This window comes from Mustelus asterias, unplaced genomic scaffold, assembly GCF_964213995.1.
Source record: "Mustelus asterias unplaced genomic scaffold, sMusAst1.hap1.1 HAP1_SCAFFOLD_35, whole genome shotgun sequence".
NCBI classification, from domain to species: Eukaryota; Metazoa; Chordata; class Chondrichthyes; order Carcharhiniformes; family Triakidae; genus Mustelus; species Mustelus asterias.
In genome coordinates this window covers 145,982-169,212 of record NW_027590117.1, presented here as the reverse complement: position 1 = coordinate 169,212, position 23,231 = coordinate 145,982, and the positions used below count along the sequence as shown (strand labels likewise).

The 23,231-nt window shown below is 45.9% G+C and overlaps 1 protein-coding gene, 1 long non-coding RNA gene and 1 other non-coding gene across 5 annotated transcripts; 2 read left to right on the top strand and 1 right to left on the bottom strand.

The window, feature by feature from the left end:
* The first annotated feature begins 654 nt into the window (after positions 1–654).
* LOC144482186 (uncharacterized) lies at positions 655–16,087 on the top strand. Of its 3 annotated transcripts, none has more exons than XR_013495893.1 (3): positions 655–766; positions 1,175–1,335; positions 15,756–16,087. It is a non-coding gene; the product is annotated as an uncharacterized LOC144482186 (long non-coding RNA). The 3 variants fall into 3 exon arrangements; XR_013495892.1 differs by having other exon boundaries at positions 683–1,061; XR_013495895.1 differs by having other exon boundaries at positions 683–1,061; positions 1,153–1,335.
* A 4,079-nt stretch (positions 16,088–20,166) lies between these two features.
* trnas-uga (transfer RNA serine (anticodon UGA)) lies at positions 20,167–20,248 on the bottom strand. The gene has a single exon. It is a non-coding gene; the product is annotated as a tRNA-Ser (tRNA).
* Positions 20,249–21,997: 1,749 nt separating this feature from the next.
* On the top strand, positions 21,998–22,663 carry LOC144482200 (histone H1-like). Its single transcript, XM_078201406.1, has one exon. It carries the CDS (start codon positions 21,998–22,000, stop codon positions 22,661–22,663), a length of 666 nt encoding a protein of 221 aa, XP_078057532.1.
* The last annotated feature ends 568 nt before the right edge of the window (positions 22,664–23,231 follow it).

Here is a 23,231-nt window from a genome sequence, read left to right as displayed (position 1 = left end):
GCCGCTTTAACTGCCATCAAAGAATTATAATTGAACAACCATAATTCTGTGAGCGGTTCCACTTCAAGGATTATTTCGGCCACAAATTCTTTGATTTCTCATTGGTTTCAGCTCCGGATCGAATTGAATGACGCAATGTCGCTGGGCTGGGAGTGACGCTGCACGAGTCGCGCACGAGCGGCACATTCCGATTGGACAGTGCGTTACGATTGGCTCGAGAAGATGTCCATCACATTGGGGGGGTGCGTTGTTAGCAACGCGGTCTCCGATTGGGTACAATTAGAGCGTCATTTTCAATGACTCGAACTCCTGACTATGGAGATCACGGATTGGATAAAGCAGCTGTCACTCAGTGGGCGCAGAGCGGCCATTGGAGAACCGCGATGCGGCAATTTCCGATTGGTTTTCCCAGCTGCCGGTCACAGGCCGTTGGCGGGGATTTACCCCGGGCCCATCAGACACCGCGCGGAGCGGCAGCAAATGTCCCGTCAGTGGCTTCAGTCCCCGGGCCCTGATCCTGAGCCCGCGGCGGAGCTCCGGATGGGGGCAGGGTTTCGGCAGCGGGAATCCCGTCCTGCCTGGCTGTGAATAGGGCGGCACCGTGGTTAGGGACCCTAGTTCGATTACGGTTTGGGTCACTGACTGTGCGGAGTCTGCACGTTCTCCCCGTGGGTTTCCTCCGGTTTCCTCCCACAGTTCAAAGATGTGTGGGTTCGGTGGATTGGCCGTGCTAAATTGCCCCTGAGTGTCCGGGAGACCAGCTAGGGTAAATGCATGGGGTTATGGAGATAGGACCTGGGTGGGATTGTGGTTGGTGCAGACTCGATGGGCGGAATGACCGCCTTCTACGCTGTAGGATTCCATAAATCCGCAGCTCAGGGTTTCCAATGGCAGCTTCCTGTGTAAACATGTCACGCTGCAGTTCCCCAGTCTCAGCAGTGGCGGCACTGCAAACTCCCTGGAGTCAGGCCAATCAGCACAGAGACTGGGATCTTCCTGTGCTCTATGTGTGGGGCTCAGTGCCATTCCGGGTTAGAGCAACTCACTTTGCAGAGGCCACGGTTAGATCCTGGAATCATCCTGTGCTCTGTTTTGGGGGTGGGGCTTGGTTCCTCTGACTGAATCTCCCTTCTTGTTTGGTTCTAATTATAGCCTCTCTCTCTCTTATCGTCAGTCTGGGTGTTCCTGACTGAGCAGAATGGCCTGATCTCACCACACACATTGAGATGGAGGAGCTGCCGCTTGAGGTGCAGATGATTGAGAACTCCAGCCTTCTCTACACTTGTTTACTGAGGCCCAGCCCTTCATTCATCATTAGTTTTCCCAGGATGTCAGGTACATTAACATCTTCATCTGCTGTGCACACTGACCCGACAGTGGGAAGGTATTGGAGCAGGATAGTGCAGTCAACCATGTCAAAGGTGTGGACAGGTTGAGAAGGATAAGGAGGGATAGTTTAGCTGGGTAAGACTGCATTTACCCTGTTCTGATCTTTTCTTTCTGGCTATATGCAAAATATCACCTGCAATGATTTCCTGCCACTGCCACCCTTAATCAATGTCAGGACTGGAATTTGAAACCAGGCCTCGAGAGGAGACTGTGTGACCTGAACGCAGCAGCTTCGACGACTCGGCCGTCCTGACACAGACTATTTATTTCACTCCTCTGCCACTTTATGGTTCCCCACTTTTAATTCCCAGTCTCGATCTCTCAGGAGCTTATGTTCACTTTAGCCTCTCTCTTGTTATATATTTAAAGCAACTCTTTCTGATTCTTTTTATATTACTTGTTCGTTTACGTTTGTCGTTCATCTTCTCCCACGTTAGTATTTTTTTGGTCATCATTTGTTGGTTTTAGAAACTTTCCCAATGCTCAGTCTTATCACGAATATATGAAACATCCTATGTTCTTCTTTCAGTTTAATGCAATCTTAACTTCCTCGGTTAACCATGGTTGATTTATTCCCTTTCAGAATCCTTGTTCATCACTGGTATATATCTTTGTTGTGAGTCACTATCTGTGTGGAGTCTGCACGTTCCCTCCGTGTCTGTGTCTGTTTCCTCTGGGTACTCCAGTTCCTCCCGCAGTCTGAAAGACGCGCTGGTTCGGTGCATTGGTCATGCTAAATTCTCCCTCAGTTATTTTCACAATAACTTCATTGCAGTGTTAATGTAAACCTACTTGTGACACTAATAAACAAACTTTAACCTTTACCAATTAAAAACATTATGAGCGACCCTGTCGAAAGTATTCTGAAATTCTAAATAAACAACATTCACCGGTTCTTCCTGGTCAACTCTACGAGTTACATCCTCAAAGAACTTCAGTAGTTTTATCAAGCATGATTTCCCTTTTGTAAATCCATGCTGACTTTATCTGATCATAACACTGCTTTCCAAACGCTTGGTAATGGGCTCGAGCAGCTGCGCTACGACTGACGTTCGGCTGACTGGTCATTGGTTCCCTCTTTCCTCTCTACCTCTGTTTTTGAATACAGGGTTTAGATTAGTTACCTCTCTATCCCTTGAAGGTAGTGACTCTGGCTGGGTTCAGTTCGACACTCACTGGTTCCTCTCTCTCTCTCCTGAAGGTGCTGTCTCTGGCTGGGATCTGTTCAGACACTGGAAATCTGCAATAAAAGCAGAAAAGAAAGCTCAGCAGATTGGGCAGCATCTGTTTACAGAGAGAAACAGAGTCAGTTTTTCAGGTTTGTGACCTTTCATCGGAACTTGAAAACATAGAAACTCGGAACAGGAGTCGGCCATTCAACCCTTCGTGTCTGTTCCATCATTCAATGTGATCATGGCTGATCCTCTATCTCAATTCCATATTCTGTTTTTCCCAATACCCCTTGATGCCATTAAAATCTTTAAAAAATCTCTCTCTCCTTCTTGAAGCTATGCAGTGACTTGGTCTTCACAGCTTCTTTGGTCGAGAATTCCATAGGTTCACCTCCTCTGAGTGAAGAAATTTCCCCTCATCTCATTCCTAAATGGTGTACCCCGTATCCTAAGACTGAGCCCCATTGTTTTACATTCAAAGAACAAGGAACATTACAGCACAGTAACAGGCCCTTCAGCCCTCCAAGCCTGCACCGACCATGCTGCCTGACTGAACTAAAACCCTCTACCCTTCCGGGGACCATATCCCTCTATTCCCATCCTATTCATGTATTTGTCAAGACGCCCCTTAAAACTCACTGCCGTATCCACTTCCACTACCTCCCCTGGCAACGAGTTCCAGGCACCCACTACTCTCTGTGTAAAACATCTGCCTCATACATCTTCTTTAAACCTTGCCCCTGGCACCTTCAACCTGTGCCCCCTAGTAATTGACTCTTCCACCCTGGGAAAAAGCTTCTGACTATCCACTCTGTCCATGCCTCTCATAATCTTGTAGATGTCTATCAGGTCGCCCCTCATCCTCCGTCGTTCCAGTGAGAACAAACCAAGTTTCTCCAACCTCTCTTCATAGTTAATGCCCTCCATACCAGGCAACATCCTGGTAAATCTTTTCTGTACCCTCTCCAAAGCCTCTACATCCTTCTGGTAGTGTGGCGACCAGAATTGAACACTATGTTCCAAGTGCGTCCTAACTAAGGTTCGATAAAGCTGCAACATGACTTGCCAACTTTTAAACTCAATGCCCCGGCCGATGAAGGCAAGCATGCCGTATGCCTTCTTGACTACCTTCTCCGCCTGCATTGCCACTTTCAGTGACCTGTATACCTGGACACCCAGATCTTTTTGCCTATCAATACTCTTAAGTGTTCTGCCATTTACTGTATATTTCCTATCTGTATTAGACCTTCCAAAATGCATTACCTCACATTTGTCCGGATTAAACTCCATGTGCCATCTCTCTGCCCAAGTCTCCAACTGATCTACATCCTGCTGTATCCTCTGATGGTCCTCACCGCTATCTGCAAATCCATCAACCTTTGTGTCGTCTGCAAACTTACTAATCAAGCCAGTTACATTTTCCTCCAAATCATTTATATATATTACTAACAGCAAAGATTCCAGCACTGATCCCTGAGGAACGCCACTTGTCACAGCCCTCCATTCAGAAACACACCGTTCCACTGCTACCCTCTGTTTTCTGTGACCAAGCCAGTTTTGTATCCACGTAGCCAGCTCACATCTGATCCCATGCAACTTCACCTTCTGCACGTGTCTGCCATGAGGGACCTTGTCAAAGGCCTTACTGAAGTCCAAGTATACAACATCCACTGCCCTACCCTGATCAATCATCTTTGTTACTTCCTCGAAAAACTCGATCAAGTTCGTGAGACACATCCTCCCTGCTTGCTATCCTTCTTAAATAAAGGAACAACATTGGCTATTCTCCAATCCTCTGGGACCTCCCCTGTAAGAGTTTTAACAACACCAGGTTAAAGTCCAACAGGTTTATTTGGTAGAAAATGCCATTTGCTACCAGATAAACCTGTTGGACTTTAACCTGGTGTTGTTAAAACTCTGACTGTGTTTACCTCAGTCCAACACCGGCATCTCCACATCATGACGTCCCCTGTTGCCAGTGAGGATACAAAGATTTCCCTCATGTCCCCAGCAATTTCCTCCCTTGCCTCTCTCAGTATTTTGGGGTATACCCCATCAGGCCCTAGGGACTTGTCTACCTTAATGTTTCTCAAGAACCTCAATACCTGCTCCTTTTTGATATCAACATGGCTCAAACTATCTACACATCCTTTCCCAGACTCATCACCCACCAAGTCCTTATCTTTGGTGAATACTGATGCAAAGTACTCATTTAATATCTCACCCATTTGCTCTGGTTCCACGCATAGATTCCCTCCCTTGTCCTTGAGTGGGCCCACCCTCTCCCTGGCTACCCTCTTGCTCTTGACATATGTGTAAAAAGCCTTGGGATTTTCCTTAATCCTGCTGGCCAATGCTTTTTCGTGACCCCTTTTAGCCCTCCTTACTCCTTGCTTAAGTTTCTTTCTACTTTCCTTGTATTCTACACTTGCTTCGTGTGTTCCCGGCCTCCTAGCTTTGACAAATGCTTCCTTTTTATCTTTGACTCGGCTCACAATATCTCTCGTTATCCAAGGTTCCCAAAACTTGCCATACTTATCCTTCATCCTTACAGGAATGTGCTGGTCCTGAATCCCTATCAACTTACATTTGAAAGCCTCCCACATGCCAGATGATTCTGTGAGGGGCATTGACACGCTAGGAAAATTTAAGACTTATCTAGATAGCCACATGAACATGGATATTCTCCTCATACTAACCTGATGAACAAAGAACAATACAGCACAGCAACAGACCCTTCGGCCCTCCAAGCCTGCCCCGATCATGTGTTCCTAACTAGACCATAGAAATATGAACAGACTGGGAATAGAGGGATACAAATGGATGGTCTAGTTAGGAACACATGATCGGGGCAGGCTTGGAGGGCCGAAGGGTCTGTTGCTGTGCTGTATTGTTCTTTGTTCATCAGGTGAGTATGAGGAGAATATCGCAGCTGTACTCCGGGAGGACACATCAGAGGGCTCATACAGCGAGGCAATATGGGTAGAGCTCAGGAATAGGAAAGGTGTAGTCATAATGTTGGGTGTTTACTGTTGGCCACCCAACGTGATGATTTACCAGATGTGTCTCACGAACTTGATCGAGTTTTTCGAGGAAGTAACAAAGATGATTGATCAGGGTAGGTGAATACTGATGCAAAGTACTCATTTAATATCTCACCCATTTGCTCTGGTTCCACGCATAGATTCTATGATTCTATGATTCAGATGTTGATTTGCCCTCAAACATCTTCCCCCAATCTACATTCTTCTGTTCCTGCCTAATATTGTTGTAACTAGTCTTCCCCCAATTTAGCACCTTAACTTGAGGATGACACTTATCTTTATCCACCAGTACCTTAAAGCTTACTGGATTGTGGTCACTGTTCCCGAACTGCTCCCCGACTGAAACATCAACCACCTGGCTTGGCTCATTCCTCAATACCAGGTCCAGTATGGCCCCTTCCCTAGTTGGACTATCTACATATTGTTTCAAGAAGCCCTCCTGGATGCCCCTCACAAACTCTGCCCCATCCACGCCCCTAGCATTAAGTGAGTCCCAATCAATATAGGGGAAGTTAAAATCTCCCACCACAACAACCCTGTTACTTTTATACCTTGCCAAAATCTGCCGACATATCTGTTCCTCTATCTCCCGCTGGCGTTGGGTGGCCAACAGTAAACACCCAACATTATGACTACACCTTTCCTATTCCTGAGCTCTACCCATATTGCCTCGCTGTATGAGCCCTCTGATGTGTCCTCCCGGAGTACAGCTGCGATATTCTCCTCATACTCACCTGATGAACAAAGAACAATACAGCACAGCAACAGACCCTTCGGCCCTCCAAGCCTGCCCCGATCATGTGTTCCTAACTAGACCATCCATTTGTATCCCTCTATTCCCAGTCTGTTCATATTTCTATGGTCTAGTTAGGAACACATGATCGGGGCAGGCTTGGAGGGCCGAAGGGTCTGTTGCTGTGCTGTATTGTTCTTTGTTCATCAGGTGAGTATGAGGAGAATATCCATGTTCATGTGGCTATCTAGATAAGTCTTAAATTATCCTAGCGTGTCTGCCTCAACCACCTTGCTTGGCAGTGCATTCCAGGCCCCCACCACCCTCTGTGTAAAATACGTCCCCCGCATATCTGTATTGAACCTTGCCCCCCTTGAAACTTGTGACCCCTTGTGTTTGTCATTTCTAACCTGGGAAAAAGCTTCCAACTGTTCACCCTATCTATGCCCTTCATAATTTTATAAACCTCTATTAGGTCGCCCCTCAACCTCCGTCTTTCCAGGGAGAACAACCCTAGTTTACTCAATCTCACCTCATATCTAATAATCTCCATACCAGGCAACGTCCTGGTAAACCTTTTCTGCACTCTCTCCAAAGCCTCCACGTCCTTCTGGTAGTGTGGCGACCAGAACTGGACGCAGTATTCCAAATGTGGCCTAACCAACGTTCTTTATAACTGCAACATCATATGCCAACTTTTATACTCTATGCCCCGTCCAATAAAGGCAAGCATGCCATATGCCTTCTTCACCACCTTTTCCACCTGTGCTGCCACCTTTAAGGATCTGTGGACTTGCACACCCAGATCCCTCTGCTCCTGATGGGTCTGCCATTTATTGTATAGCTCCCCACTGCATTAGATCTACCAAAATGCATCACTTCTCATTTATCTGGATTAAAGTCCATCTGCCATTTCTCCGTCCAATTTTCCAGCAGGACCCCGAGGGTGGTAGTCTCAGGATTGCTGCCTGAGCCACATGCCAGTGAAGGCAGGAGTGGGATGCTTGGGCGGATGAACACGTGGCTCAGGAACTGGTGCAGGGGGCAGGGTTTCCAGTTCTTGGATCATTGGGACCTCTTCTGGGGCAGGTGGGACCTGTACAAGAGAGACGGGTTACACCTAAACTACAAGGGGACCAATATACTTGCAGGGAGATTTGCTAGTGTTATTGGGGAGCGTTTAAACTAGATTTGCTGGGGGGTGGGAACCAGAGTGCCAGAGCAGATAGTGGAGCAGGGGTAAAAAGACAGGTTAGTTCAAGCAAAATCACAAATGGAAGGGTAGAGTGTGGTGGAAATAATTTTTTGAGGGAGGTGTGTCTATTTCAATGCCAGGAGTATTGTAGGGAAGGCAGATGAGCTGAAGGCATGGATAGACACGTGGAAATATGACATTATAGCTATTAGTGAAACTTGGCTACAGGAGGGGCAGGACTGGCAGCTCAATGTTCCAGGGTTCCAATGTTTCAGGCGGGATAGAGGCAGAGGGATAAAAGGTGGGGGGGTGGCATTGTTGGTCAGGGAAAATGTTACAGCGGTACTCAGGCAGGATAGATTAGGGAGCTTGTCTACAGAGGCCCTATGGCTGGAGCTGAGAAACAGGAAAGGTATGACCACATTAATGGGCTTGTATTATAGACCACCCAATAGTCAGCGAGAATTGGAGGAGCAAATCAGCGGAGAGATAGCTGACAACTGCAAGAAACACAAAGTTGTGATAGTAGGGGATTTTAATTTTCCACATATAGATTGGGGCTCGCATACTGTTAAAGGTTTAGACGGGGTAGAGTTTGTAAAATGTGTTCAGGAGAATTTTCTACATCAGTATATAGAGGTGCCAACTAGAGAGGATGCGATATTGGATCTCCTATTGGGAAATGAGTTAGGGCAGGTGATGGATGTGAGTGTGAGGGAACACTTTGGATCCAGTGATCATAATGCCATTAGTTTCAACCTGATCGTGGATAAGGATAGATCTGGTCCTCGAGTTGAAGTTCTGAACTGGAAAAAGGCCAAATTTGATGAAATGAGAAGGGATCTGGGAAGTGTGGATTGGCACAGGCTGTTCTCTGGTAAGGATGTAAATGGAACGTGGGAGGACTTCAAAGGAGAAATTTTGAGAGTGCAGAGTTTGTATGTTCCTGTCAGGATTAAAGGCAAAGTAAATAGGAATAAGGAACCTTGGTTCTCGAGGGAGATTGTCACACTGATTAAGAGGAAGAGAGAGTTGTATGAAATGTACAGGCAGCAAGGAACACATCAGATGCTCGAGGAGTATAAAAAGTGCAAGAAGCTACTTAAGAGGGAAATCAGGAGGGCTGAAAGAAGACATGAGGTTGCTTTGGCAGACAGAGTGAAGGAAAATCCAAAGAGCTTCTATAGGTATGTTAGGAGCAAAAGGATAGTGAGGGATAAAATTGGTCCTCTTGAAGACCAGAGTGGTAGACTGTGTATGGAACCAAAAGAGATGGGGGAGATACTAAATGGTTTTTTTGCATCCGTATTTACTGAGGAAACGGGCATGGAGTCTACGGAAATAGGGCAAACTGGTAGGGAGGCCATGGAACCTTTACAGATTAAAGGAGAGGAGGTGCTCGCTGTCTTGAGGCAAATCAGAGTGGATAAATCCCCAGGACCGGACAGGGTATTCCCACGGACCTTGAGGGAAGCTAGTGTTGAACTTGCAGGGGCCCTGGCAGACATATTTAAAATGTCAGTATTCACCGGGGAGGTGCCGGATAATTGGAGGGTGGCTCATGTTGTTCCGTTGTTTAAAAAAGGTTCCAAAAGAAATCCGGGAAATTATCGGCCAGTAAGTTTGACGTCGGTGGTGGACAAGTTATTGGAAGGTGTGATAAGGGATAGGATCTACAAATATTTGGATAGACAGGGACTTATTAGGGAGAGTCAACATGGCTTTGTGCGTGGTAGGTCATGTTTGACCAATCTATTCGAGTTTTTCGAGGAGGTTACCAGGAAAGTGGATGAAGGGAAGGCGGTGGATGTTGTCGACCTGGATTTCAGCAAGGCCTTTGACATGGTCCCTCATAGGAGGTTAGTTCGGAAGGTTCAGTCGCTGGGTATACATGGGGAGGTAGTAAATTGGATAAGACACTGGCTCAATGGAAGAAGCCAGAGAGTGGTTGTGGAGGATTGCTTCTCTGAGTGGAGGCCTGTGACGAGTGGTGTGCCGCAGGGATCGGTGTTGGGTCCATTGTTGTTTGTCATCTATATCAATGATCTGGATGATAATGTGGTAAATTGGATCAGCAAGTTTGCTGATGATACAAAGATTGGAGGTGTAGTGGACAGTGAGGAAGGTTTTCAAAGCTTGCAGAGGGATTTGGACCAACTAGAAAAATGGGCTGAGAAATGGCAAATGGAATTTAACGCAGACAAGTGTGAGATATTGCACTTTGGAAGGACAAACCAAAGAAGAACGTACAGGGTAAATGGTAGACTCTGAAGAGTGCAGTTGAACAGAGGGATCTGGGAATACAGGTACAGAATTCCCTAAAAGTGACGTCACAGGTGGATAGGGTCGTAAAGAGTGCCTTTGGTACATTGGCCTTTATAAATCGGAGTATCGAGTCTAATAGTTGGAGTGTTATGGTAAGGTTACATAAGGCATTGGTGAGGCCGAATTTGGAGTATTGTGTACAGTTTTGGTCACCTAGTTACAGGAAGGATGTAAATAAGATTGAAAGAGTGCAGAGAAGGTTCACAAGGATGTTGCCGGGACTTGAGAAGCTGAGTTACAGAGAGAGATTGAATAGGTTGGGACTTTATTCCCTGGAGCGTAGAAGATTGAGGGGAGATTTGATAGAGGTGTATAAGATTTTGATGGGTATAGAGAGAGTGAATGCAAGCAGGCTTTTTCCGCTGAGGCTGGGGGAGAAAAAAACCAGAGGGCATGGGTTAAGGGTGAAAGGAGAAAAGTTTAAAGGGAATATTAGGGGGGGCTTCTTCACGCAGAGAGTGGTGGGAGTGTGGAATGAGCTGCCGGATAAAGTGGTAAATGCGGCGTCACTTTTAACATTTAAGAAAAACTTGGACGGGTTCATGGATGAGAGGGGTGTGGAGGGATATGGTCCAAGTGCAGGTCAGTGGGACTAGGCATAAAATGGTTCGGCACAGACAAGAAGGGCCAAAAGGCCTGTTTCTGAGCTGTAATTTTTCTATGGTTCTATCTATATCCTGCTGTATTCTCTGACAATGTTCATCACTATCCGCAACTCCAGCAGTCTTTGTGTCGTCCGCAAACTTACTTATCAGACCAGCTACATCTTCCAAATCATTTATATATATCACAAACAGCAGAGGTCCCAGTACAGAGCCCTGCGCAACACCACTAGGCACAAACCTCCAATCAGAAAAAGACCCCTCCACTGCTACCCTCTGTCTTCTATGGCCAAGTCAGTTCTGTACCCATCTCGCTAGTTCACCTTTGATCCCGTGAGATTTAATCTTTTGCACCAGTCTGCCATGAGGGACCTTGTCAAATGCTTTACTAAAATCCATGTCGACGACATCCACGGCCCTTCCCTTGTCTATCATTTTTGTCACCTCCTCAAAAAACTCAACCAAATTTGTGAGGCATGACCTCCCTCATACAAAACCATGTTGTCTATCGCTAATGTGTATAGATTCTATCTCTAAGAATCTTCTCCAACAATTTCCCTACCACGGATGTCAAGCTCACTGGCCTATAATTACCCCGGTTATCCTTGCTACCCTTCTTAAATAACAGGACCATATTTGCTATCCTCCAATCCTCTGGGACCTCACCTGTGTCCAATGAAGAAACAAAGATTTCTGTTAGAGGCCCAGCAATTTCATCTCTTGTCTCTCTCACTAATCTAGGACAGATGCCATCTGGCCCTGGGGATTTGTCTACCTTTATGCTTCCTAAAACACCTCACACTTCCTCCCTTGTAATTGCGATTTGTTCTAACGGGTCTACAGATCCCTCTGAGACACTACCAATCAACGTGTCCGTCTTCTTTGTGAATACTGATGCAAAGTATTCATTTAGGATCTCACCTACTTCCTTGGGTTCGAAGCATAATTCCCTTCCTTTGTTCTTGAGAGGTCCGACTCTTTCTCTGACAACCCTCTTGTTCCTCACATATGTATAAAATGCCTTGGGATTCTCCTTAATGAAGGTGCAGCGCTCCGAACCTAGTGGCTTGTGCTAACAAATAAACCTGTTTGACTTTAACCTGGTGTTGTGAGACTTCTTACTGTGTTTATCCCAGTCCAACGCCGGCATCTCCACATCATATTCTCCTTAACCAGTAGTGCAACTCCCCCACCCCTTTTACATCCCCCTCTATCCCGCCTGAAACATCTGTATCCTGGAATGTTAAGCTGCCAATCCTGTCCTTCCCTTAACCAAGTCTCTGTAATGGCAACAACATCGTATTTCCTAGTACTAATCCAAGCTCTAAGTTCTTCTGCCTTACCTGTAACACTTCTCGCATTGAAACAGATGCACTTCAGTCCACCAGATCCTCTTTGATTATAAATCCCACCCTGCCTGCTGTTTCTCTGGGTCTTACTGGTCCTACTCTCTGGTTCTCCTTCAGCTAATACACCTTTGCTTTGGTTCCCACCCCCCTGCTAAACTAGTTTAAATCCTTCCATGTGACATTGGCAAACCTCCCGGCCAGAATATTTGTGCCCTCCCAGTTTAGATGCAACCCGTCCTTCTTGTACAGGTCCCATCTGCCCCGAAAGAGACTCCAATCGTCCAGATATCTGAAACCCTCCCTCCCTGTTTAGCCACATGTTGAGCTGCACTATCTTTCTATTCCTAGCCTCACTGGCATGTGGCACAGGGAGTAATCCTGTGATTACAACCCTAGAGATCCTGCTTTTTAACTTTCTACCTAACTCCCTAAACTGCTGCTGCAGGACCTCATCACTCCTCTTACCTCTGTCGTTAGTACCAATATGTACCACGACCTCTGGCTGTTCACCCTCTCCCTTCAGAATGCTTTCTGTCTGTTCAGTGACATCCTGGACCCTGGCACCAGGGAGGCAACATACCATCCTGGAGTCTCTTTCACGTCCACAGAAACGCCTATTTACACCCCTAACTATAGAATCCCCTATAGCTATTGTTCTAGTGCTCTTTGTCCCTCCCTGCTTAACAACAGCCATGGTGCCACTGCTTTGGCTGCTGCTGCTGTGATTCCGTGATAGCCCATCTCCCCCAACAGTATCCACAACAGTATACTTGTTAGCGAGGGGGATGACCACAGGGGATTCCTGCACTGACTGCCTGCCCCTTCTGGCGGTCACCCATCCATCTGCCTGCACCTTGGGTGTGACCACGTCTCTAAAGCTCCTATCTATGATGCTTTCCGCCTCCTTCCTGCTCCTAAGAGCATCCAACTGCTGCTCCAACCTATCCATGCGGTCTGAAAGGAGCTGCAATTGGGTGCACTTCCTGCAGACATAGTTGGCCGAGATGCTGGAAGCCCTGGATCTCCCACATCCCACAAGTGCAACACTTAACCCCACCAACCGACATTTCGAGCACCAATTAAATTATTTGAGAAAATTTATAAAACTCTTACCTTCACTTTTACCTTCCCACGGTGGCCTTTTTTTTGATTAGAGGAGGGAGCAAGGGAAACACTAATGTAGTGTTTCGGGTTTACCGTTCCTTGACACCAGATCTTCAGCTTCCCACTTGTTGGTAAATGTTGCTCGTCCGACTTCTCCCAGAATGCACCAGTGAAGTCCCTCAGCCGCCTCGACCGGATGCTCTAACTCCTGTTTATCACTGGAGGTGATCTTCCGCTTTCCACTTCTTGGTAAATATTGTGGGTTCCCCAACCACGGAAAACATCCTTTTTGCATGTAGTCTGTCCAGCCCTGTTAGAATTTTATATGTTTTAATCAGATCTCATCTGATCCTTTCCTTTCTGTTTTTCACACCAAAGTGTATAACTTCATATTTAGCCACGTTGTGCTGCATCTGCCGGGTGGTGGTGGATGGAAAATTTTCGGATTGGAGGCAGGTTGCTAGCGGAGTGCCGCAGGGATCAGTGCTTGGTCCTCTGCTCTTTGTGATTTTTATTAATGACTTAGAGGAGGGGGCTGAAGGGTGGATCAGCGAATTTGCTGATGACACCAAGATTGGTGGAGTAGTGGATGAGGTGGAGGGCTGTTGTAGGCTGCAAGGAGACATAGATAGGATGCAAAGCTGGGCTGAAAAATGGCAAATGGAGTTTAACCCTGATAAATGTGAGGTGATTCATTTTGGTAGGACTAATTTAAATGTGGATTACAGGGTCAAAGGTAGGGTTCTGAAGACTGTGGAGGAACAGAGAGATCTTGGGGTTCATATCCACAGATCTCTAAAGGTTGCCACTCAAGTGGATAGAGCTGTGAAGAAGGCCTATAGTGTGTTAGCTTTTATTAACAGGGGGTTGGAGTTTAAGAGCAGTGGGGTTATGCTGCAACTGTACAGGACCTTGGTGAGACCACATTTGGAATATTGTGTGCAGTTCTGGTCACCTCACTATAGGAAGGATGTGGAAGTGCTGGAAAGAGTGCAGAGGAGATTTACCAGGATGCTGCCTGGTTTGGAGGGTAGGTCTTATGAGGAAAGGTTGAGGGAGCTCGGGCTGTTCTCTCTGGAGCGGAGGAGGCTGAGGGGAGACTTAATAGAGGTTTATAAAATGATGAAGGGGATAGATAGAGTGAACGTTCAAAGACTGTTTCCTCGGGTGGATGGAGCTATTACAAGGGGGCATAACTATAGGGTTCGTGGTGGGAGATACAGGAAGGATATCAGAGGTAGGTTCTTTACGCAGAGAGTGGTTGGGGTGTGGAATGGACTGCCTGCAGTGATAGTGGAGTCAGATACTTTAGGAACATTTAAGCGGTTATTGGATAGGCACATGGAGCACACCAGGATGATAGGGAGTGGGATAGCTTGATCTTGGTTTCAGATAAAGCTCGGCACAACATCGTGGGCCGAAGGGCCTGTTCTGTGCTGTACTGTTCTATGTTCTATGCCATGTGTTTGCGCACTCACTCAAGTTGTCCAAATCACCTTGAAGCCTCCTTGCATCCTCCTCACAACTCTCAATTCCGCCCAGTTTTGTGTTGTCAGCAAACGTGGAAATGTTATGTTTGGTTCCCTCATCCAGGTCGTACACGTGAATATGCGCTGAAAAATGGGATTAGAATAGATAGATGCTGATGGCCAGTACATACACGAGCGGCTGAATGGCCTATTTCTGTGCTGTAAAATTCGATGACTCTCTGACCTCTTAAAGAAGTCATTCATTTGAGAACTCCTGAGATAATGATTGGTTCGATAGAAATAAAGATCTCTTGTCTTTTCTCTGGTGTCTTACTCTTTGCTCCTTGCTTCCTGACAGGAATCTCCAAACTGGGGGAATTGTGGATCCTGGTGACATCACCCTGTTGGGGATGAAGCTATTGTCACAGAGTCCTGTGTTGTCAATGTACCGACCCGTTACCATAGTTACCCAGTTTCACTGGATGTTGGCAGAATGTTTACCATCGGTTTGGTGGTCGACCTGTCAGCTGTTCATATGGAATACAGATGCTGTGAGTGAGCATTGTCCACCTCCCACTTACAGCAATGACAGTGACAACCTGCATCATTTCCTATTGGGACTAGAGTCATCGTCATAGAGTGACAGAGATTTACAGCTGGAAACAGGCCCTTCGGCCCAACTCGTCCATGCTGCCCAGATTTTGCCATTAAACTAGTCCAGGTGCCTGTGTTTGCCCCATATCCCTCGATACCAATCTTACCCATGTAACTATCTAAATGCTTTTTAAAAGGCAAAATTGTAACCACCTCTACTACTACCTCTGGCAGCTCGTTCCAGACACTCCCCACCGTCTGTGCAAAAATTGCCCCTCTGGACCCTTTCGTGTTTCTCTCCTCTCAACTTAAACCTATGCCCTCCACTTTTAAACTTCCCGATCTTTGAGAAAAGATATTGACTATCGAGCTGATCTATAGCCCTCATTATTTTATAGACCTCTATAAGATCACCCCTAAGCCTCCTGCACTCCAGAGATAAAGTCCCAGCCTCTCCTTATAACTCAAACCATTAAGTCCCGGTAGCATCCGAGTAAATCTTTTTTGCACTCTTTCAAATTTAATAATATTCTTTCTCTAATAGGGTGACCAGAACTGCACACGGTATTCCGAGTGTGGCCTTACCAATGTCTTGTGCAACTTCAACATGACGTACAAAATCCGATATGAGGATAAATGGGCCAATACATTGCATTGCCATTCCTTCAGTTGTTAATGAAGTGAAAAAGCCGGTGTTTAATGAAAAGCCCCAGGTGGAAATCTGCTCGAATATAACAACACTGCAAAATCCTCAATTATTGTTGTTTCTGCTCAACCAGCCCTGGAAGCCCCGATTGGTCTGAAGTTGGAGGTGAAGAGGAGCCAAATCTCAACAACTTGCTGACAGACATCAAAATTCAGCTGCTTTGGAGCAAGGCGATCCTCGAACAGACCCTGGAACATCACCGCTGCTGGAGAACAGAGATTGAGTGAACAAGGCCGGATTCTCGAGTGGTCAAAATGGGACCTCAATCATTGATGGAGTCTCCTACTCCAGTTCTCACTCCATCTGACATTGTTGGACGGTTTGAAGTGGAGGAAATTAGTCAGGATGGAAGTGGTGACGAGATTCACAGTCACTCCGTTAGCTTAGAGACCATTTTTAAGGCAATCTGTGCAGCGACTCCACTCTGGAGTGGATATCAGATCAGCCCACCAGATGGAAGGAGACCTAGAGCACAGACGAGGCCATTGAGCCCCAATACTTTCTTAAATGCTCCGTTGTGCAGTTCAAAAACTAGAAGTCTGGGATTCGAGCCACGTTACGCAGGTGACTGGGAAAAGCACCATCGGATTAATCAGACCACTTGCCCATACCGGAAAGACTAAAAGCCCAGCACAGGGACGTCAACATGTATTTTCACTTTTAATGTTTCTTCTTTACTCTAAATAACTTACTGTGTTTGTATAATTATCATAAATGTTTCACATTAAAACAAATACTCAGAATATTTAGCATTGCTGGAGAAGTGTAACTGGGAACAATGCCCTGTTCATTCAGTTTGGGGAACACTTCCTGACAGAGGAAGACTGGGACATGACAACTTCTCCTTATCAGCTCCTTCCAATTCCCTCCACAATTCTGAACATCTCTATCAAATCTCGTCTCAATCTTCTCTTCACTAAAGACCCAAATTCTCCAATCTACCGATGTAACTGAACTTCCTCATCCCTGGACTCACGCCCAGAGATTTATTACACCCTTGCTAATGCATTCACACCCTTTCTAAACTCTGCTGTCCAGATCAGAGTGCAATACTCCAATTGAGGCCAAACCAGGGTTTCATACAGGTTTCCCACAACTTGCTTCCTCTTGTTCGCTATGCCCCGATGTATAAAGCTCACAATCCCAAATGCCTTAGTAACCACACTCTCAACCTGCCACCTAAACAGCAATTATTAGTGTCACATTTGACCACAGGTCCCTTGTTCCTGCATGCATTTACAATTGTATCATTTATTTTCTCTTGTCTCTCCCTTTTCTTCCCACTGAAATAAATCATTTCACACTTCTCTGCTTTAAATTGGTCTTGTTTGGCCAATCCACAAGCTGTCTAAGAAACTGAGAGCTTCAACACTACCTCCTCACTGTTCACAATGCTGCCATGTATTATGTAATTACCACAGTTTGAATGTGTGCTCTGTACAGCATTGCCGATGTCTCTAATATATGTATGAGGAAGAGCAGAATTCCTAACACCAACTCTCCTGGAATCCCACTTTAACCGACCTCCAATCCAAACAAAAACATTTCCCACTGCTGTGTTTCCTGTCACTCAATCAGTTTCCTATCCATTTTGCTGCTGTCCCTTTTATTCTATCAGCTCCAAATGTTACCACAAGTTTGCTGTGTGCCCCTTTATTTATAAAATGCTTTTTGCCAGTCCATGTTCACATTAACCACATTAGCCTCATCAACCTTTTCTGTTACCCTCATGAAAATCTCGAGCAAGTTAAATATGATTCCCCTTTAATAATTATGTGTGTGTTTTCCTTAATTCATGCACATTAGCACAAGTGAGTGTTAGTTTTATCTGCAGTTATTATTTGGAGAATATTCCACGTTGCTGAGGTTAAACTGATTGGATTTAGTTGGCTTATCCTCACAGCCTTTTCTGAAGATGTGTGTTTACCATTTGCAATTCTCCAGTCCTCTGGCACCACACATATAACTAGCAAGGATAGGAAACTTTTGGCCAATGCCTCTGCAATTTCCACCCTTATTTCCCTCTATCCATGGATCCGTCTCTTCCAGTCACAAGAACACAGGAAATAAGAGCAGACATTGGCCACATGGCTCATCAATAATGTTCCTCCATTCAAGGGCAGCATGATGGCACAGTGGATAGCACTGCTGCCTCACAGCATCAGGGAACTGGGTTCAATTGCAGTCCCAGTTCACTGTGTGAGGTTTGCATATTCTCCCCTTGTCTGCGGGGGTTAGGTTGATTGGCCATGCTAAATTGACTCTTAGTGTCAGGGGATTAGCTGGGTAAATATGTGCGGTTACGGGAATAGGGCTTGATGGGTTGAATGGCCTCATTCTGCACTGTAGGGATTGTATGATTCAATACAATGATGATTTATGTATCTTTATTGCCATACAGTGCGAAGCACAGAGGCACAGCATTAAAACAAGAACAGCAACAGCATCAGACAATACAAAGATAGAAATCATACATATTTCTGACAAGTTTTCCAAAAGTCACTACATTTTCAGCATTCACCATCAAAATCAGGTAAAGCATTTGAAATATCAACACTTCTATGTGGGGAAAACAAATTGTGAATATCGTCGCATGAACCAAATTTCTGTACTTTATACTGATGCCCACCCAAAATACAGTAGATGCGAATAAAGATCTTTTGAAGCTTAGGTAATAAGGCCATGTATCAATTTATAATATTGAACTAAACCATAAATCAGCCTTCTCTAAAGATTGCAATTCAAGAATCCTTAATCCTTCATCAGGTATTCCCCTCATGCCTTCCATTTTCCTGGTTACATATCTTTGCTGAATATCTCTTTGAATGTGTGGGTTCCAAAGTATGGGTGCAGTCTCCAGATGTGGGCATACCAGCTTCTTATAGAGTTTCAGATCTTGGGTTCAACTCCAGTTTACTCCTCACTCCATTGATTCCCGAAGAAACCAAAATTTGTCTAAGCCTTAACTGCAATAGAATCCCTCCAGTGCAGATAGAGGCCATTTGGCCCATTGAGTCTGCACCGACTCTCTGAGACACCATCCCACCCAGAACCTGGCTCAGTAACCCCACATATTTATCCTGCTAATCCCCTTAACTGATACATTTGGGAAACAAAGGGTACCTTAACAAGGTACCGCAAGATAGGTTGTTGCATGAGGTTAAATCTCATGGGATCCAGGGTGAGGTATCTGAATGAATACAAACTTGGCTTCTTGACAGAAGCCAGAGGGTGGTTGTAGAGGATTGTTTTTCAAACTGGAGTCCCGTAACCAGCGGTGTGCCTCAGGGATCAGTGCTGGGTCCACTGTTATTTGTCATTTATATTAATGATTTGGATGAGAATATAGGAGGCATGGTTAGTAAGTGCGTAGATGACACCAAGATTTGTGGCACAGTGGACAGTGAGGAAAGTTATCTCCAATTGTAAAGGGACCTTGATCAATTGGGCCAGTGGGCTGACGAATGGCAGGCGGAGTTTAATTCAAACAAATGCACGGTGATGCATTTTGGTCGATTGAATCAGGGCAGACTTACCAAGTTAATGGCAGAACATTGGGGAGAGATGCAGAACAAAGAGATCCAGGGGTACATGTTCATAGCTCCTTGAAAGTGGAGTCACAGGTGGACAGAGTGGTGAAGAAGGCATTTGGCATGCTTGGTTTCATCGGTCAGAACATTGAATACAGGAGTTGGGACGTCCTGTTGAAGTCATACAAGACATTGGTAAGGCCACATTTGGAATACTGTCTACAGTTCTGGTCACTATTATAGAAAGGATATCATTAAACTCGAAAGCATGCAGAAAAGATTTACTCGGATGCTACCGGGACTTGATGGTTTGAGTTTTAAGGCGAGGCTGGATAGACTGGAAATTTTTTCTCTGGACGTAGGAGGCTGAGGGGTGATCTTATAGAGATCTATAAAATAATGAGGGGCACAGATCAGCTAGAATAGTCAATATCTTTTCCCAAAGGTTGGGGAGTCGAAAGCTGGAGGGCACAGGTTTAAGGTGAGAGGGGAGAGATACAAAAGTGTCCAGAGGGACATTTTTTTTACACAGAGGGTGGTGAGTGTCTGGAACAAGCTGCCAGAGGTAGTAGTAGAGGTGGGTACAATTTTGTCTTTCAGAATGCATTTCGACAGTTACATGGGTAAGATAGGCATAGAGGGATATGGGCCAAACGCAGGGATATGGGCCAAATGCAGGCAAATGGGATTAGTTTAGTGGTTTAAAAAAAAAAGACGGCATGGACAAGTTGGGCCGAAGGGCCTATATGCTGTAAACCTCTCTGACTCGGAACCCATTCGGCCGATCTTGTCCATGCCAGCCCGAGGCCCCCCTTTCCAAGCTCACTTTCCTGCACCCGGCCCGGAGCCATGCAGCTGAAAGCATGATGGCGATCGAAAGACTTCATACCAAAAAATCAGCAGGTTTTTTTGGGTTGTCTGAAATAGCGGAAGTAAACACTTCACAACCATAACCGCTGCGAGCGGGGCTCGAACCTGCGCGGGGAAACACCATTGGATTTCAAGTCCAACGCCTTAACCACTCGGCCATCACAGCTGCGGATTTCTCTAAATAATGTCACCTCAGTAATGTTCATATTAACTTCTATCAAGTACCGGGATTGTGCAGAGCAAAGTGTATGAGCTAAAATGTGTTCCTCTACCGTTACTTTGTATCTTTGTCTCTAACGGAGAACTCATTTGATGTCAGAGACTTGTTTTCCTATTTCAATATTTTTTCATGAGAAACGAATTACGTCCGAATAGGAAAAAATAAAAACTGATACGTCTATTTTAATTCACTATTGTCAAATGTTGCGTTCGCCCTGTTTTTGTCCACTCGGTTTAAAACGATATTCGCGGATAAGGTTCTAAAACAAATTATAAATGCGATGGCTGGGAATCGAACGCTGGTCAACTGCTTGGAAGGTAACTATGCTCACCACTATACCACCATCGCTCACTCCGCTCAAGGAATCGTTATTTTAATCAGTTGTAATTACGGAACTACCTGAGTTGCTGATTTCATCACGCACCAGGTGTGTCCATAGCACAGTTTGTAAACTGAACTTGGCTTGTCTCTCCCAGTCACCACTCCACCACCATCGTTCACCTGACTGTGCCACTCCCTCAGTAAGAAAGTCCAGCTCTGACAATGAATCTGGTTCCCTCCAGGCCCAATCGGAGGATTGTCAGAAACTGTGTGTCGCTGTTAGAAACTCCATTATCAGCGAATGGGGGATTATTATTTAACTCGCTGTCACTGGTTGTTGAGGTTGTGATTTATTGTTACCTGTCAGTGCAGGAGAAACAAATAAAACAGGAAATCTAAAGACTCCAAGAGCAGATAATTTGTATTTTCATGGTGAACAAACACAGTGATCTCTGCAATCACTGTAATAACTGGGGGGAAAAAACATATATGATTGGCTCTGGCCACGGAATCTGGTTAACAGATGTGGTCCTACACCACATGGACTGCAACGGTTCCAGAAGGCAGCTCATCACCACCTTCCCAAGGGCAATTAGGGATGGGCAATAAATGCTGACCCAGACAGCGACACTCACATTCCATGAATGAATTCAAAGACAATCTGTGGAGAGCCGGCTTCAGAGTGTTTAACAGTTACTGAGGTGAAAAACTAACTCACCCCCTGGAACCCGGAGCAAAGGCCGGAAGGAGGGGAAATTCCGTCCTAGGACCTTACAGTTGGTGAAAGTTTTGTCCTGTGAATGTGCAGATGTGAATATTGTGGAAGAGAGAGTGTATGAAAGGTGCGGGCGGGTCAGACGAATCCAACTGTGTTTGTGTGTCTGTTCTGATCATGAGATCTCCGAGTCTCTCTTGTGTAAAATAAAACAATTTTTCAATCAAAGATTCCCGCTAAACCCGCTGCTGAGCCCCAAAGTTAGATTTCAAAGCAATTGTTTCGCTAAATTGAAGATTTCAGTGGAAAAGTAGAGAACATGTCAGCTATCGCGTGTGAGAGCCCCATCAGTGCAGCAGTAAAACGGGTTTCAGTGGAAAATGGAGTCCACAGTTCGAGTGAAACCTTTTCAACAGCAAACATTCGTGTGTCAGAGACATGAAGGGTGTGAGCTGGATCTCTGGAGAGGCGGAATTTCATTGCAATGGGAGAGTTTGTGAGGAGAGAGAAACACAGAGAGGCTGGAGGAGCCGGGAGCTGACAGCAGCTTGTCTCTGCTCCGTCCGCTCTCTGCCTTTATGTTGCTCTGTGCCGCCACCACTGGGTTCATTTCGGATCCAGTTCTGACTCTCACACAGATTTTCCACACACTCTCGGATATGACTGAAACTGCAGCCGCCGAAACGGCTCCTCCAGCCGCTCCCGCTCAAGTGAAGTCTCCCAGGAAGAAGAAGGCGGCTCCCCGACCTGCGGCAGCCGGTCCCAAGTTAGGCGAGCAGATCCTCAATGTTGTGGCGGGTTGCAGCGATCGCAATGGGATGTCCCTGGCCGCGATAAAGAAAGCTTTGGCTGGCAGCGGAGTGGATGTGGGGAAGCGCGTCTCCCAGATCAGGTTAACGATCAAGAGGAAGGTGGAGACAGGGTCTCTGATGCAGATAAAGGGACAGGGCGCCTCCGGCTCCTTCAAACTCGCTAAGAAGGAAAGCCCGGGGAAAATGGGAAAGAAGGCGAAGAAACCAGCAGCCAACAAACCTTTAGTAAAGAAAACAGCGGCCAAGAAGGTGACAACAAAGAAAGCAGCAGCTAAGAAACCCGCAGCCAAGAAACTCGCAGCAAAGAAAACTCCAGTGAAGAAATCAACAGTGAAGAAAACAAGCAGCAAGAAGGCGGCAACTCCAAAAAAGGCGGTGAAGAAAGCAGCCCTGAAGAAAAAGTCTCCTGTGAAGAAGGTGACGGGCGGAAAGTCTGTCAAAAAAGCGACTAAATCGAAGGCCAAACCCAAAGTGAAAGCAGCAAAAGCGAAGAAAGCGTCAGGAAAGAAGTGAAACAACCCGAGCAAATTGTAAACCTCTGAACCCAAAGGCTCTTCTCAGAGCCATCCACATCTCTCAGGAAAGAGCTGATCCCGCAAGAAAATGATTCCTGTCCCGCGGCCCGGCTCGTTCTCAATAGAGATCATTTCAAATTCAGACTAAAGCAAAACACAGCAGAGGCTGAATTTCATTTGAATTTGACATTTGTTCAATCGCCACTTTCTCTCATAATAAAGATGTCTGGTAGATTCAGTGTGAGACAGTAACACTGGCGGCAAAATACCGCATTGCAGCCTAATTTTTAATCGAATCCCTGCAGTGCAGAAGGAGGCCAATCGTCCCATCGAGTCTGAACCGACCTCAATCCCACCCAGTCCGGATCCCCATTACCCTATTTATTGACCGGACACTCCGGTGCAATTTAGCATAGCCAATCAACCTGACAGGCACTTTGGTGTGCGGGAGGAAACCGGAGCACCCGGAGGAAGCCCGGGGAGAATGTGCAAACTCCACACAGACAATGACCTCAGCCGGGAATCGAACCCAGGTGCCTGGCGCTCTGAGACGGCAATTCTTAGCC